Source organism: Anabrus simplex, chromosome 12 (assembly GCF_040414725.1).
Source record: "Anabrus simplex isolate iqAnaSimp1 chromosome 12, ASM4041472v1, whole genome shotgun sequence".
Classification (NCBI taxonomy): Eukaryota; Metazoa; Arthropoda; class Insecta; order Orthoptera; family Tettigoniidae; genus Anabrus; species Anabrus simplex.
The window spans coordinates 38,411,632-38,430,558 of NC_090276.1; the positions used below are offsets into that span (position 1 = coordinate 38,411,632).

The 18,927-nt window shown below is 37.5% G+C and overlaps 1 protein-coding gene across 2 annotated transcripts in view; it reads right to left on the bottom strand.

Annotated features, from left to right (window-relative positions):
* Positions 1-673: 673 nt before the first annotated feature.
* Swt1 (Swt1 RNA endoribonuclease) overlaps positions 674-18,927 on the bottom strand; it is a 241,258-nt gene continuing 223,004 nt past the window's right edge. For both annotated transcript variants that reach the window (XM_067156738.2, XM_067156736.2), the window contains one exon: positions 674-1,030. In XM_067156738.2, coding sequence (XP_067012839.2) covers positions 958-1,030 — 73 coding nt within the window. In that variant the 3' untranslated portion in view covers positions 674-957. The remainder of the gene's footprint in view (positions 1,031-18,927) is intronic.

Here is an 18,927-nt window from a genome sequence, read left to right on the forward strand (position 1 = left end):
ATATAGCTAGTTATTTGATAGCAGGTGTGGAAAAATTATTTCAGATAGCTAACCTAGGTGCAGTTTTTAGTTATTTTCAGGGAGTTAGGTAAGGTGTAAGGCAAAACACAGCATCATGTACATGCCCAGAGAGAAAAAAAAAAAATCATCATACTCTATTAATTCTTTACACGTCGCACTGACACAGATAGGTTTTATAACAATGATGGGATAGGAGAAGGCTAGGAGTGGGAAGGAAGCGACCACAGACTTAAGGTACAACCTCAGCATTTGCCTGGTGTGAAAATGGTAAACCATGGAATACCATCTCCAGGGATGCTGACAGTAGGGTTTGAACCCATTATCTCCTGAACTGATAGCTACGTGCTCAGTCTTAATTAAATTCAAAGGACCCACTTTGGTGAACTGTACTGCCCATTTATGGACATTTTGATCAATTAAATATTTCAAGTAAAATCAGTGAAGTATAAAGTAATAAATTACAAATGGCAACCAATATGGTTGCAGTTGGTTTATATTACAATGGAATGCTGAATGGACTCTCTGCTGCCCTTCAAAAATCTGACTACTTTTGCCGGGTTTGAGCTAGCAATCTTGAGAACAGGAGGCTGGCACTATCACAACAAAATAATGCACCTAAGAGAACTAAAGGAAGATAAGAGTATCAAAACATGACAATTGTTTATTAAAAATAAACTCTTAGTTTACAAAATGCTGTACATATTCGTAAGTACTGTACATACCGTAATATCACATAAATGCAGGGCAGTATTGTTTGTTACAATAAATAAAAGTGAAATTACATTTTTCATAATTGAACAGGAAAAAGTATAGAATCAATAATGTACAGATCAACAATGAGTCAAGTGAAGATGTTACACAGCACAGAGAAAGAACCAATAAATTCCTGCAGAAAACAGGAAGCAATCAACAGGTTTGGTAGCCAAACAATCTGAATTAGTTGTTCATCATGACATCAACTTGGACTCCATAGCTTTCACTTCGGAATGTTCCACATCTCCCATACTGGCTGATGGTTGCATACAAAAAAAGAAATATCTAGTTATTTTTCTAAAAACTTGTTAAATGAATATATGCAGGTATTAATTGTTATACTAAAAGCTTAACACATTCAAGATTTTATGGTTTATATATTGGGTGGTTATATTCTCTTAATATCTTGTTGATACAGTGCGAAGGTCTGCTTTCCAGTAAATCAAATAAAACTAATTAATCCATTTAAAAAAAATAAACAATTATTTACTTACTCCCTACATTAATAATAGATGCATGTAACAAGCTTTGATGCTACGAAGCGTGTTTTTTAAGTAAGGTCCATTTTGTTGTAGACACTAGTAGTTCGTGCGCATATCACAACGAGCACGTGCGTCGTGTACCGGCATGCCTTGGGAACAACTGTGCTCAGTTTCAGCTCTGTAGCTAACCTGTGAGGTTCTGTTCTGTGTTTTCAAAATGTTTAAGACTATCAACTCGCCCGGCGCGAGTGAGGTTCGGTCAGTGATACGGTTTTTGTCAGCAAGGAACCTGTCTGCTGCCGAAATTCATCAACAGATTTGCGCAGTGTACGGTGATACTGTTATGAGTGAAAGCAAAGTGCGTAAGTGGGTACGACAATTCAAAGATGGCCGTGACAATAACCATGATTAGGAGCGCTCCGGTCGCCCTTCTTTGACTAAAGACGATTTGGTGGCTTCAGCTGAAGCGAAGATTCGTGAGAACATGCGCTTCACAATAACAGGTATCTCTAACGAATTTCCTGATGTGTAGAGATCAATGCTTTACCACATTGTTCTGAACACCTAAAGTTTAGGAAACTGTGCTCCCGTTGGGTCCCGAAACTCCTAACAGAAGACCACAAAAACCGAAGATTTGAGTGTGCGATGAAGTTCTTGACTCATTAGGACGAAGAAGGTGACTGCTTCTTGAGTCAGATCGTAACTGGAGACTAAACATGGGTTTCGCATATCATGTTCGAATCGAAGCAACAGAGCATGGAATGGAGAGACACACACTCACCTGTAAAGGCGAAGGCCAAACAGACTCTGTCCCAGTGCAAAATCATGGCGTCGGTGTTTTGGGATAGGCATGGTGTTTTGCTGGTCAACTTCATGCAACGAGGAACCACTATCAATGCAGAAGCATACTGCCAAACCCTGAGAAAGCTACGCAGAGCGATTCAAAACAAAAGACGCGGCATGCTGACAAAGGGAATTGTCCTTCTCCATGCAAGACCTCACACTGCAGGTCAGACCCACGATTTATTGGAGAGTTTTGGCTGGGAAGTTTTAGACCACCCACCCTACAGTCCTGATCTTCCACAGAGCGATTACCATCTGTTCCTCCACCTCAAATATCACCTCGGTGGCAACCATTACAATGACGACGTGAAAACGGCAGTGAACTCTTGGGTATTTTAAAAATGGTTACGAGGTATGGTAAGTGTTTGAACAAACTTGGCAACTATGTCGAAAAATAGAGTGAAGTATGTACTTTCTGAAAATAAATTTACTCTTTTGAAATAACCTTTCGTTGTGTACTTATTTTCAAATGGACCTTACTTAAAAAACGCGCCACGTACTTGTTATTACTACAGATGTGTCCAGATTCCCCCCCCCCCCATTTCTCTATAGGGTCAGGTATGAAACGCTGTTAGAGGAGTTAAGGAGACGAACGTCATGATATATGATAGTACGAAGGGGGAGGGTGAAACCTGGTGCTGACACATAGCCTCCTACTGTCTAATACCACCAATGGGTGTGCTCATGGGTGAACATCTCCATCCGACAGACAAACTGCCACCAACAGAGTCATATGCTCTCACTCCCTATGAACAATGTGAAGAGGTTTGGAAATGAATCCAAGTTTTTCGCATGCAATCTAGTGATTAAAAATTGTATACCACCTCTCTTACCCTGCTGGCCGAAATTCTGATGGTGAACATTTTTTTGACCAATGGAGCGGGCTACTCATTATTACTACACATCCAAGACAACCTGATGTAAAACTTCATATAAAGGTAGCTCATTATGTAGCTACATGTGCAATATCTTCCAACATCTTAGACAATGAATGTTCTCCAACACATGGCTCCAATTAAGACAAATACAGTGCATTGCTCAACATTGTTGGAGTTCATTCCATTACATCTTCCTCACAGCAGCACTGGACAAAGGTATATTTTCCATCTGCCGAAAGTGAGAACAGTGTCTATGGCAAACTCATGGCTGCTGAGGGCACTAAAATCACTGAACAAGGTTGGGTGAATCAATGGAACTTTTTCACTCACCTTCCTCTAAATATATACATGTGTGTATGTTCTCTATATTTAGTTTAATCCTGGAAATTATTTAAGGAGATTCATTTTTATTTATATAAGGTGTTGTAAATATGTATATAAACATCTCTAGATTTAGTTTAAGTAATTATTTTAGGAAATTAGTTTCATTTATTTAAGGTGTTTTTGCTGTATTTATTGTTTTATTGAATCATCTTTAATTGGGTAAATAACCTGTTGATGATAAATAAGTCTATCAGCCTCAAGAGTTTGACCACACGGTGTAAACTGCAACCTAAAAGATGTGTGAAAGAAGAATGAAAGCACTGACAACATGGATGGTATGGTACATAAAAGTAAGGAAGGAAATATTTCTGATCTTTAAAATACAGAAATTACAAAATTTGGAAAGTAATTTTACATGATAAAAAATTTCTATTAATATTCTCGTGATGCAACATTAATGGATTTATCTTCCACTAACTACTTTTATGGATTTCAAAGACGTAAAGGAGCTAATATTTTGTCCTGCTAAAGTAATTTTATATGCCAGTAAATATGAGGGGGTACCCAAAAATAACCGGAATAACACTACCATGGGCGAAGCTTGTGTAGTACACATTTCTGCCGCTAGGAGTGTATAGTGTATAGAGGGTATTGCCAGTTCAGTGCTGCCTGTGTTGTTGACCCGGCTTGTTCTGTTCATCTGCAGTGATTGTTTTTGCTAGCGCTGTTTTGTTCTTTCTTTTTTTTTTTTTTCCTTTCATGATGGCAAGTTTAAGTGAACAACATGCAAAGCTCTTATTGGGAAGTTTTAAGAAGATTCCGCAACAGTGTTCATCAAAAAAGACCCGATTTGTGGCAGACAGGATACTGGTTCATCCACCATGACAACGCACCTGCACACACAGCCATATCTGTTAGACAGTTTTTGGCTAAAAATGGCATGGTTCCACTGCTCCTCGCCTGAGCTGGCTCTGTAAGACTTTTTCCTATTTCCATGCATGAAAAGGGGGCATGATACAACACCGATTTGATAACTGAAGAGCTCAAGGAAAAAACAAGGGAGGAGCTGTCAGCTATTTCTAAAGATGACTTCAAAAAATATTTCGAACAGTGGAAGCACCAGTGGGACAAATGTATTAGCTGTAATGGAAATAATTTTTAAGGAGATAAGGCTGTTTTGTAAAAAATTTGAAAATATATAGTTTTAAAAATGAAAATAATTTTTTTTTCGGTATCCCCTCGTAATATCAACACGAGGTCGACATACTTGAACATCTTCAAATACCACAGGACTGGGCTGTGATCAAACTTGCCAATTTGGGCTGAGGTTCACTGCTTGGGTTTATCACATGTTCATCTGCCCTTGACAAGTACAAATAAACTTATAACTTATATTATGCTGAAAGGTAAGAACTGTTATTTTAATTTCTGCTATCAATAAATGAGTAATTAAGAGTCAAAGACTGACATAAGTATACTCCATGATTTTTCAGTGGACAAGTGGTGGTGGTGGGGGTGACGATTCTTGTTTTAACAGGATGTACAACTAGACAACTATAATCTCTGAACAAATTCAGTGGAAACAAAAATAGGAAATTCAATTTCTATTCAACAAACAAATTAATTTTATTAAGCAGACATGGACACAAACATATCAGAAAGAAATGTTAATTCCCTGAGTAACAGACTACTTGAAATTTAATAATGATGTTATTGGTTTTACGGACCACTAACTACTTTTATAGTTTTCAGAAGATGAGGTACTACAATTTAGATCCACAGCAGTTTTTACGTGCCAGTAAATCTACAGACATAAGGCTAACGTATTTGAGCACCTTCATATTCCACCGGACAAAGCCAGGATCGAATCTGCCAAGCTGGGGTAGGAAGGACATCGCCTCAATCGTTTGAGCCTCTCAGCCCGGCAAACTGAAATTTATATGTAAGAAGTAGATTGAGGTCAATGATCCACAGCCCGACCCAAGAGATCCCTGGATGTGGATGTTAGAGGAAGAAAGAAGAACTTGTAACGGGTACTTATTTACTAATGCACTATGACAGTACAGCTATCCCAACCTGAGATTTGTATATAAATGTGTATTAGTAACTGGGATTTCTGTTCTAATTGCACACAATAATGACGGAAAGTTTGATGACTCACCAGAATTGATGTGGCCCACGAAGTGAAACTATCAATCTGTTAAAAGCATGTCCATTACCTACAGTTTATTAGCATTGGTGGATTGTATGGTATATTGGCCATTGCCCGTTGTCTGATATCTTGGGTGTGTAGTTAAACTGCTATACTTGTTAAAAGTCTACGACCTAGATGAGTTCTGTTTTGCAAAGTGAACAGTATATCTAAAACAGTGTTAAAATTAGTGGGTGAGAGGAAGGTACAGTATTGGAGAGATATACAATGGTACAATTTCGAAGACTTGTGTATGGTAACACATATTCAGCGAATTGTGCCACTTCTGAATTTGTCAGCCTGTCAATTACTACTAGTGGTAGTATATCACAGTCACCTTGAGCTGCTAAAGAACGGGACCCATGTTTTCTCATAAAGTTTTTTATTTCAGATTTAGCTTTTTATACAGGGTAAAACAATAAGGTATGGCCAAACTTCCAGTACACATCTATATATATAAAATAAGAGTTTTGTCTGTACATTGCTCAGAATTTAAAAAGGATGGCATTTCTGTATCAGTCGTGCCCCCAGTAACAAGGAAATGCACTTTTTACTTTTCCGTAATTTCTGTCTGTCTGTCTGTATGTATGTACACGCATCACGAGAAAACGGCTGAAGCAAGTTTAATGAAAATCGGTATACAAAGTCAGGTAATAAGTCGTTACAATCCAGGCCATAAATAATTTTATTCACGCTGACTGAAATGGTAGTTTAGGGGAAGGCCTAAAATTTAAATCTCAAATATTTGTTATTAATGGTCGTATCTTAATAAAAATCGGTAGGGGAAGTCGAGGTATAAGTTGTTACAATCTAAGCCATAAATAATTGTATTCACACTGAGAAAAATGATAGTTTAGGGGAAGGCCTAGAATGGAATTCTCAAATATTTATGTTATCAGCGGTCCTATCTTAATGAAAATCGGTATGCAAAGTCTGTGAATACGTCGCTATAATCTAGGCCACAAATAATTTTATTCACGCTGAATGAAATGGTAGTTTAGGGGTAGGCCTTAAATTTAATTCCCAAATAATTTTGTTATTAGTGGTCGTATCGATACTGTAGTATTATAGTTCCGATCATTTATGTCTTATACATTGTTACCATACCGGCTATGACCAGAGATAAACAGGATTTAATGAAAATCGGTATGTAAATTCGGAGAATAAGGAACTACAGTCTACGCTATAAATAATTTTATAAGACGCCCTAATATCACAGAGTCGAAAGAAAACTAAACGTGAAGGCCTACAATATAGAAAGCTCATAAAATTGATCAACAATAACATTACATTGACCATTGTTTGTTGTGATGTGCTTTGTCTTCTGCTGCCACTCACCTCCAATAGATAGGATTACTGCTGCGTACCGAGTATTTTTTAAAATTTGACTTACGTCGCACCGACACAGTTAGGTCTTATGGCAACGATGGGATAGGAAAGGGCTACGAGTGTGAAGGAAGCGGCCTTGGCCTTAATTAAGGTACAGCCCCAGCATTTGCCTGGTGTGAAAAGGGAATCCACGGAATAACATCCTCAGGGCTACCAACAGTGGGGTTCGTATCCACTATCTCCCGGATGCAAGCTCACAGCTGCCCGCCCCTAACCACACGGCCAACTCACCCATCCGTATGAGTTTAACAGTCTGCCAAAATATTGGTGGGAAGTAGCTGAGGAGTTAGGTAACTTTCTTCTTGAGCATGCCATTCCTCTGCTTCATAAATTTTCCGATACTACTGGTACGTAACACACTGGTTCATCATAGCATTCGAGCTATTCAATCCCTACTCTGAGGCATTGATTGGAATGAGAAGTGTGCATATTTAACGGAATAATGGCAGAAGTGTTCACGGCTGTCAGCGGCCTGGCCATTCCATCTCCGAAACTTTGGACTGTTAGATCGGCACCGTAGTACTGTTCGTGAGAAAATGTGCAGTTTTTCATTTGATCGAGTATTTTATGTGATAACATTGCTTTTAATCGCTACATTCCTACTGAAGTTTTCGTAATGACCTATGTTGACTTCAGTTAGGAAAACCACAAAGTCAGTCTTCCTGAGAATCCCGTAGCGATGCGAAGCACGGGTACATCACCTAGTTTCTCATATCTAGAAGAAGATATGTTATATGGACATGCATCTGAAAATTCCATATTAGAAATAATTTTCTCCAACTCTACATAGTACATTAATTGTGGGAAGCACACAAGAACAGAATGTTCCAGCATACCACATGAAATGTTCAAAAATGCTCTCTGTTAGCATCGACACATGCATACACAATACTGCAGGGATACATCAGCACATCCAGGATTTAATGCGACAGCTGGTTGATGCATATATCAATGTTAACTCATTGCTGAACGGATGCTTGAGCTTGTCACATACCCTGTGGACCGGACATTTTTCTACTGAGCATACTAGAGTCCGCATGATTATAAAAATGTATAAAAATATTAAACTGGTCGAGATTTTATCTTTAAAGTTGATGGATCTGCTTTCGTAAAACCATCGTCAGCGTCGGTTCCTAATACATCATCAATGTTTACATTGTTGTCATCAGAGTCACTTGAATAAATGGACACAATATGTAAATTATGACTTGTAGAGGCTTGAATATCACTTCCACTATCACTTTTACATTGAAATGGCGTATTGCTTTTAGTGCTGGGAGTGTCCGAAGACATGTTCGGCTCGCCAGGTGCAGGTCTTTCGATTTGACTCCCGTAGGCGACCTGCGCACCGTGGTGATGATGATGATGATGATGAAGACGTCACATACACTCAGCCCGCACGTCAGAGAAATTAACCAATGATGGTTAAAATTCACGACCATGCCGGGAATCGAACCTGGGACTCATGGGGCCAGAGGCTAGCATGCTAACCATTTAGCCATTCAGTTTCCACTAATTCACAATCACTTTATCCACCTGAACGATCATCGGCATACAATTCTTCTAAAATATCGTCGTCAGCTAACAATGTATTACGCAAGCGCACCATCTTATCATTGACCTAACTGGCAGAAAGAAATGATAAGAATTTCATTTGGTCCGTATTGAACTGAGATTATAATTAAATTAATAATATATTGTGGTTCCACCTATTCAACACAAGATAACTTATTAATGCAAGGTTACAATATAACTCACTCACAACTGGGACCGGTTTCGACCTTTAGTCAGGGTCATCTTCAGCCTGTCGTTTAAAAGGTGCAAGGTGGTAAAAAAATCACTAGCAAATAACAAGAGAACGTAGAAAACAAACTTTTTTCACATGACGAAAGTTTATTATCATATAAGAAAGATGCAGTGGGTATTCAAAAGTATTTTAAATCTTGATGTGGAGAAGAATAATTATCTCGATGTTGGATCTTGTAGTCATGTTTTGAATACCCAATGCATCTTCCTTCTATGATATTGAACTTTGGTCATGTGAAAAAGTTTGTTTCCTACGTCTTATTTGTTAGTGAATTTTTTACCTTACACCTTTTGATAAATTTAAAACACTTTTGATTACCCAGTGCATCTTTTTTATAAGATATTGAACTTTCGTCATGTGAAAAATGTTTTCTTGTTATTTGCCAGGGAATTTTTATCTTGCACCTTTTAAATGACAGGCTGAAGATGACCCTGACTAAAGGTCGAAACCAGTCCCAATTGTGATTGACTTATAATGTAACCTTGCATTAATAAGTTTTCTTGTATTGAATAGGTGGAACCACAATATATTCATTTAACTGGCAGAAAGAAAGTTTCTTTTGAAACTAAAAGAATAAAAGAAGGCCGTGAAGAAAGGAAAAGTGGCAGATATACATCTACAATTTATTTTACTCAACGCGCAAGTCCGAAATAGTTCAATATATGGTCAAGAGATGTCATGAGGAGAGTGAAAACTATGTCGTGAATAAAACTGAGATTTCCTGGGGCCCGTCACTCATGTGTTAATGGAGCTATTTGTTCGGGGCGGCAACCCATGTGGATCTTTTGCGCCTACTGGCACCATATTGTATGAACCTGCGTGTAATTGGAATGGCGGTAGTGTGGAATGTTGTGTATGAGGGAAGGAAGATTAAGGACGTCACAAACACCCAGTCCCCAGGGCAGGGATATTAATCATTACAATTAAAACCCCCTGACCCGGCTGGGAATCGAACCCAGGGCCGCTGGGTGACAGGCAGACATGTTGCCCCCTACACCGCGGGGCCGGACTTTCATGTGTTATGCTGGTACGTTCTGTTCCAGTGTGTTTCCCGTGATTGATGTATTATGTAGAGTTGTAGAAAATCTTCATTTCTTAGGGGGAATACTTTCCAGTCATTTGTTCATTTGTGTATGGTTGAGTAGTATTTATCAGAGGTACCAGAACACAGCCTCATGCACACACCCTGGGCAAAGAGAATTATCATGCTTCATAAAAACTAAATTCGAGGGATCCATTTTGGTGAACTTTGGTGTCAAAAATTATGACCAATTACTTATTCTTATGTCAAGAGCAGTTTAAAAATATGTTCACCAAAATGGACTGGCAATGTTAAATCTTGTGGTGGCAGCTATATTTTTAAACCTTTACTTGTCTAAATAAAATACAAAATATCCGCAAGATATAAAATAAATCTACGAAGTTTTATATATCTATGTAAAGCTAATACAGTGAGGATTGTCGTGGTGACAATATTCCATAAATGTATTGACTAGAAAAATGTACAGTTGTTTAAAACGTGTTATTACTAAATTCAAAATAATAATTGTACTGGGAGGTACACCTCAACTCCGCTCATTCAAAATAAACGCCTTAATAAACTTCTCTATCGATCAAAAGGCGAGCTTATACTATATGAACTTGGAACTTTAATCAGAAGATGTCACTACTGAAATATTAAGTAATTGTGTTATTGTGAAGTTTCCTAAACTGATTGAATTTCTACTTGTTTTGTTTTGCTATACATCAAGAAGTTTGGACATTTTTCCACAGATGTCACTACCAAAACACTCTGATCATGCACTCTGGTGCAATAACTTAAAGAAGTTTCGTATTTCTAGGTTTTCCATAACTGAATCTATGTTCATTTATTTCTGGGTTGGCAACACACTTTTTCTTTCCGCCAGTTTTGAATCTAGCCAATCAGGAATTTTTGTAATTAATTTTCAACCAATCCCGCATTTCTTGTTCACCTTGTGTTAACCAATAAATATTGAAAGGGCATGTCTGGAGTAGTCCTGAATTCTCTTGAACCTTCCCTGAGGGTATATAAGTTGTGGCTTTCCGAGTTTCCTTGTCAATTGATCACAATCTTTCTAAGTGTGTGTGTTAAGGCACGAGGCGGAGCGCCTCTTTCTTCGGCCGGCAGAACATCTACCAGGTAATGGCCACGTAAATTCTATCTTTCTTGCTGTTTCCGCAACTTTATCTGAGGGGAAGGTCCGAATCTTAACTATGTAACATACTTTTCTAAAATGTAAATTTTCTTTCGGCTAATGTACAACTTCATAAAATCTTTAACTGTAAATCAGGGATAGAGAGTGAGTTACTCTCTCGAGCTCCCCTTCATCTCGGTTCGAGGTGACTACTATTTTGCAACCTTTCTTCCTGTAATGTATTACAGTCATTTCCATGCATGCCACCTCAGTAGTTTGGGACTAGCCCCAGTTTCATCAGCCTAGAGCCCTGTAGGTTTTAACATTTCATTATCTGGGAGCGCATTCTATGCCTCCGTTTTGGTTGTGTTCAGGCCGTTTATTTAACCTGTTCTTTTTCGCAAAGGCCCTGTAGGTTGGGTACTAGATACCCCTGTATAAAACTATTTCTATTTGTAATTCATGCCTTGTGAGGCCATAGAGTGTAACATTTTGATATAATATTGCCTTGAGCGGGCTGTAAGAAACTGAGAGCCTGTTAGCTCTTTTTCAAAGAGTAAAGAGTGCCTCTGGAAGGCTAGATATTGTAATTTAGGGAGCAAGTGCTCTTGAATTAGGGGATTTCTGCCCTTGACTAAATGGTTCCTCATTTTGAATTGAAATTTTGTAAAGTTGAGCTCGTAGCTCAGAAACTGTAAATCGAGGGCTTGAAGCCCAAACTTGTTAAATTCCCTACTCGTGGGGTGTTCCACCCTTTTTTACTTTTGTACCCTGACATGTTTTTATATTCACTGAGTGAAAACTTGTTAAGTTGTTTTTTGAAGAAATATAACCTTCAGTTAAAGTTTTAAATTAATTCTGATATTGTAGATAGATCCATTCACCCCGGCACCTTCTTTAACCTATTTCTGCCCCACAGGTATCCCCGTAACAATAATAAATCCTTCGATCATATGTACACAAACCTGGAACTTGTCACAAACAGAGATATACTGATTGTCAATAATGTATCTGTAACGCACTACGAAAAGTTTCATTATTCTGAGAGGTATATTCTTGAAAATATTACGGAAAATGTATTGGCATGCAATCATTTGGAAGCTCACAGCTGCGCGCACCTAACAGCACAGCCAACTCACCCGGTAGGTTCATTCTCAATAACCTCAAAGTCAAAGGTGTCACTTTCATCTTCCAACAAATTTTGCACTACTTTATTTCTCATTTTCTGTAAAGATGTGAAGATGCCATATTTAGATACACACTGCATTAAAAATGTATATAATAAATCAAATAATAAATGTACTGAAGTAAATAACACACATCAAACAGAAAACTACAAAATAAAATGAAATAGAATAGCAAAGCAGAGCCCGTGAAGGTTTGTTTACAAACATTACAGAGATGGCGCTCAAACTGTTGGAAAACTACACTAATTTCTTTCTGTGAAATTGCGCCCCAAGAGGTTATAAATATGAATGAAACTGAATTCACGGCTGCTGTCGACATTGTGAACGATAAGAAGTAGACTATCATGACATCAGTTGAAGAAATGAGGAAATTACGAGAAGAAATATGAACATGTCGATTATTCGACAGTGCTGCTAAAGCAGGGAACCAAGTGTAGAATATTCAACAGTTGCCAAATCTAGGGTTAAGGCAGTGGTATGAAAATGGTGATGACAAGAAGAAAAGTAAATTTCCAAAAGCTAAGGGTAGTTAAAGTAATCTGTTTCATTTAAAGAGTATATACAGTAGGTGCATAATACACATTGTAAAGTTACATCCCTTTCATGCCTGTAAATGAGAAGTTTCACTGTATATATAATTTATTAAACTGAAATTGAGACGACTGAACAGACTAAAAAAACAACCCATTCAAAGCATACAATCTTGAGGTCCTTGGAAAGATATAAGTTTTTATAGGATTGCCAGTTTTACCCACATAATGACCTGCCAATTCTCCCGACCTCAGCCCACTTGACTCTGTGTGGGGTCACTGGTGTATGAGACTGCAACTTAATCAGAGGAAGGGCTTTGTTAGTTGGGATTTTGCAGCAGCCTACTCTGGATAGCACATGCTTCAAGTCTTAAAGCATGTATAACAGGCAATGACATGTTGTTGCAGAGCTCGAATTGCAGCAGGAGGCCTCACTTTTCAAAAGTTTTTGTAAAGGATTTCAATTTTACTGAATTGTAATACTGTAGTTTTGTTCCCAATCATGACAAGAAGTACCTCAGTTATAATTTTCTGACATATGTTTAATAAAACATATTTTTTAAATTTATCACCTCTATAGTCTGCGTCAACTCAAGTCCTAAGTGGTTCCTTTGATGTTATACTGGTAATCAACTCAACTGAAGAAAATATCCTTCTGCGTGTGAGCACTTCTCTTCTTTCCCTTTCTCCATCTTGATTGTCCTCCTGAAAGCGGCAGGTAATATAAGCGGCTTTTATATAACATCAAAGGGACAGCTTAGGACATGAGTTGACTCCGAGTATAGAAGTGTGAGTATTGGATTCTGTTACAGTTTGTATATGAGATATCCAATGATATGCCAATAGGGGCCCTTTAATTGTCAAGATTTAGCACTGACAAGGGTTTTTTAAAATATGCAAGTAAATTTACAGGCACTACCTACTGCATTCAAGCACTTGATCCCTTAATATCAGGCACAGGAGATCAATTCCAACTTAGCTGGATGAATGCCATAAAGATGAAGTGAAATGTTAACCCAGTCTGTGGTGTCCCTAGCAGGAGTCAATAAGTCTTTTGCCATCATTGCAATGAGAATAGCCAGCCTGGTGGCCACGATCGTTAAGGTGTCCAGTTCAGAGTCCAGTTGGTCGAAAAATAATTTGATCATCAGAATGTTGGCTGGTTGGGAAGGAGAGGTGGCGATATATACTTCCTAATCGGCAGACTGCATGCTAAAAGCCTGGATTCAATTCCAAACCCCTCCACAGTGTTCAGAAAATGCTAGATAGAGACAAAGGACATCATTAAGATAAATTCCAGATTTCAAGTTCCTAAGTATTTAAAAAGAAATAAACAAATATTTGAGTGTGATTTGATACAATCTGATGATGTTCTTTCAAGAACGAAACATATCATTCTATTTTAATTAAGTTGTTCCTTTTGCAGGTGTAATACTGCTACCATTTTATATTTTCTCTCTCTCTTTTTTTTTTTACAAGGTGCTTTACGTTGCACCAACACAGATAGGTCTTATGGTGATGGGACAGGAAAGGGCTAGGAGTGGAAAAGAAGTGGCCGTGGCCTTTATTAAGGTACAGCCCCAGCATTTTCCTGGTGTGAAAATGGGTAACCATGGAAAACCATATTCAGGATTGCCGACAGTGGGGCTCGAACCCACTATGTCCTGAATACTGGCTGCAATTAAGCGACTGCAGCTATCGAGCTCTGTATTTTCTCTTTCGGGTAGTTTATATATTTATTTACTCAAAGTTGGTTTCGGCAAACTGAAGACCCTAACAGTTATAAATCATATGGAGTGAGGGCATGTGACGCTGTTGAGGGCGATTCATCCGTTGGATGGAGACGTAAAGCTTTGATCAGACCTCTTCGTTTTATTCGACATGAGAAGGCTATGTGCCAAAACCGGGTTTACCTTCTCCCTACCTCATCATCATCCCACATCCAGACATACTGGCCGCTCATGGGCGTCAAACAGAAAGACCTGCACCAGGAGAGCCAAACATGTGCTCAGACATTCCCGGCACTGAAAGCCATATGATAAGTAAAGTAGTATTGCAACAAGAATGAAACCCTCCCTTGCGTTGACTTCTGTCATAAAGGGGAACGTCTTAGGAACAACAGACGTCACGGGGTCAGGAGTACTATTACTGAGTGTGCAGAAATGTTGTGGATTTGAAGTGTATGAAAGTAGCCTGTTTATCATCTGAAGGCTCTACTAAATGAGTAGATATAACAGCTATCAGAAAGTGGAAGAGCAGCTTCATAAATGAACAGAAAGATTTGAAGGCGAGAGTCCTTAAGACAAAGGAAAGACACTATGAAACTTACTTCAGATATCTGAAAGAAAAATACCAAGTCAAAAGATCGGAAGCCACAGGACTGTTGGTTGGTCCTCGTGGAATAGTTCTGAGTTTATCAAGGAATTTTTCAAACGATTTAAGATAAATTTATCTACAGTACAAAAAAATAGCCCCTAAGGGCTTTAAGAGACTCTGTACATTGTATACCATCACCTGTATTGTTCCATCAAAAAAAATTCTTCCTCGTTGAGGTAGCTGCCTTTAGGTATTTCTCATTTATAATTATCCAAAATTTTATTATAATTATTTTATCTTTAATTTTTGGGCTCTACCAGATGGTAACCCTTCGCTAAAGCCAGCTATCCCTGGAGGATATTCTTTCTCTCTATTTAGGCATCATCATCAGCATTTTTCTGCACCTGTGTACCAATGCGCAGCTGTAGTGTACAATATACAGAACAAAGTAATGTCGTAATTATAATTATAACAAAAACAAATCCAACAAAGCCCCATAGTAGAAGTTTATAAAAATTAAAATAAAATATACAAAAATTGATAAATTTATGAGCATTTAATAATCACAGCAAACAACTTCAACAACAAGTTCTACTAACTTTGTATCCATCTGCTATAAAATAAATTTACACTTATTTGTTGGAAATTACTCCCTGTACAAGAAACAATAACACAGCAACAAAAAATACATCCTTTCATGATAAATTACATTTTATACAAATAATAAATAATTAAATAACTACATATTTGAGGCAAGAAATTATATACATCTACAATGAACATATAAACAAACTTTTTGTGATTCTAGGTGGCAAAAGAAACATTCATATAAGGGAACAACCAACTTCCATATGATACAGGATAATAAGGCAACATACACATTTTAAAATAATGTACAGTACAAAGCTAATGAAGTCATTAGCATCAAAATGCACAAATAAAATGTTAGGGAGATTATTAAATTAAGCTTGTCATTTTTTTTGTTGGAAATACTCTTCTTCTGTAGGCTCAATGAAAATAATTTTACACAATATATTCTGCAAATTAGGTACATTTATATTACACTGTTCTGTTCGGAGACTATCTTTCTCCTGCTGAAATGTTGAGAACATAAAGCCTGACAAATGAGCAAGTTGCTTTACTGATAAAGAATAATGTAAGAAGCTAAAAACTTAACATAAATAATATTTTTACTTCATTAAAACTTAAAAATCAAGGTTTTGATGAATATCTCTCCATTCATTAAACCTGCATGGTTTGCAAAAACTAAACAAGAAATCAGACCTCTAACAAGCACATTTTTTTTGGAGAAACGTGTACCAATACTGTAAAAATGGTAGTTTTATTGGATTTTGAAACACCCTGAAAGAAATAAGGCAGTTACTTTATATTTATCATTATTATTTGGCTTGGAGAAAATTGTTCACTGCATGTTGTGATTTTTATAACCCTCTGGCAAAATGGAAGCACAAGAAACAATTCTGAAATGCATGCATTCAAAGATGTAAAATTTTCCATGCTCATGTATCCTTAAGAGATTGAAACTTTGTTACCATACAACAGACAGTTGTTCAAACTGGACTATAATGAAAGAACGGTTGGGTCCTGTTTCAGAGGAGGACCTACACCTTCCAGGGTATAAACAAAACCAAAAAAATCCATTTCAATTTTTACCATATTAAATTGAAAGGAACTTGACTGAGTTATAAAACATACTCTCATGTGATCAAAGTTGTTGGCCATTTCCATCAACTCCAGCCTGCCAAGCTTACATTTGTCACTTGTTTCCTCAAAACTGTAGTTTTTTACAGTAATTTAAATCATAAGTTCTATAGTTTTCACGATAATTCCATGGCTCTCCTTCCTAACGTTGTCCATAACCCAAAACTCCATCTTTAGCCCATCTTTAACAGAAAGTTTGTTATAAATTATTTTCTAATATTGAGATTCTGAGAGCTTTTTTTTTTTTTCCATTGCTTACGGTGCAAATATGCAAACCACTGAAGTTCAGGTCATTAATCTGATTACCGACATTAAAAAAAAAAAACACTTCAAAATGTAAAAAATTTTGTGACTAATATGGAAGTCATGGTTTAGTGTGAATTTTACAATGAGGATTTTGAAAATCTTGCAATAAAAACAAAACAAAACAAACAATGCATTTCTCTGCAGGCTGAAGAACAAGTTTCAGGTATACGGCACAATGAATATCACTATGTTAGGATTCATAGGACTGGAGGAACAACATTTTTAAAAGGTTCTAAATTTGATGGTGGGAGGTGTACGTGCATCCACAAGTTTTATTTTGTTTCTTCAACAATGTTGTATGTTCACTACTGTGGCACTAAAATGAACCACTATAATCCAGATTCATGAGCAATAAGTACAGCTTATAAAAATGTTAACACAGTATGTTTTAATAACAAATTGTCTCTTGTGCTATATGAATTTCCTGACAGGAAAAGGTATGTCACACAGTATTTTTGTGGAGAAAACACACTGATGATTAACGTAACAAACGTGGAGAACACACATTCTGAGTAATGGGACAAACAGATGTTGAACTACAGGATGTTCAAAAAGTCATCCAATCCTACGTAAATGTTTTCTTTTCTTTCACAGGTCATAAAGAACAACTAAGCAATCGCGGGTTATACACTGGACCAGCATACATCATACATTCTTTGTCACGCAGTCCATCCACTCGAGGCATTACTCTGGGATGCAGGAGGCCTGTTGAGGAGAGATGGCAGGAAGTATTACAGAACAAATACTCCACCAAACAGCTACATGACAAGTTTCAGAAGACAGGGAATGTCATCAATGCATCGCAAAGTGATGAACTGAAGGTGTTAATGGAGAAACTGACACATGAGCTCTGCATGTAATGCAAGTTCCAACAAGTCAGTGCAACACTTTTTAAGATAGTCTGGGCTTTGATGACAGTGCCCATATGATTTTGCACAAGTGCTTGAAAGTGCACCTCCACAATGTCTGTGTCGGACATCAGCGGCAACCTGGCGACCTTGCAACTCGACACGCTTACTGTTAATGATCCATCAGATCTGTAATGTTGAATGGGGAAGAGCTGGATGATTGGTATTGGTCTGATGTTCCGTTTCCATCTGGATGGATACATCAATTCTCGGAAATCGCATAAATGGGTTGCATAAAACCCATATGAAAAGCATGAGACACGTCTTCATGTACAGAAAACTGGAGTGTGGTGTGTCATGTCTTATAGCCATATCTTCATTACTTTTCACAAAGACACAGTGAATAGTAACCAGTTTAGAAATTGTCAATATGTTGTCAGACGATAATTTGCAGACACGTGGTTTCAACAGGACAAACAGCCCGCACAGCCATGAGCACTGTGGCTTACTTGAAGGAGAGTTTTCTAAGATGAGTAGTCTCACAAGGGTTATGGTCAGCATGATTTCCAGATTAACAACCCCAAACCTTTTCTTGCAGGAGCACCCATGTTACTCACCGGCACAGTATTCAAGAATTGCAGGCAAATACTCAGAACTGTATCAATGCAATCTCATTACAAACATTGTAGAAGTTTTTCAATAACATGACTAAATGCATCCACTTGTGTGGAGCAAAGAATGGTACCCACTGTAAAACAAACTGTTGCTCATAGGGTTGGGTGACTTTGTGAACAACCTGTATTCTTGTAGTGTATCCAGTATATAACAAAACATATTATCACAAATAAATCTAGGTATACAAAAAAAAATCCTTAATGGAGAGAGAGAGAGAGAGAGAGAGAGAGAGAGAGAAGAAGTAGTAGATGATTCACTGATACAATACACAATTTCCCCATAGGATATAACTTATGAATAAGAAACTTTTGTATATAAGGAAAAAAAGGTACTAGTAGCCATCCTACTTTCAGAGATCATCCTGATGTAACAGTATTACTAGATTACAATTTTACAAAATATATATTAACATATATGCTAACTCTCGTTAGAATTATAAATGCTTACAAGTGCTGACTAGTCCAGCCATAACTGAGACACTGGGTGTAACAATTTTTTT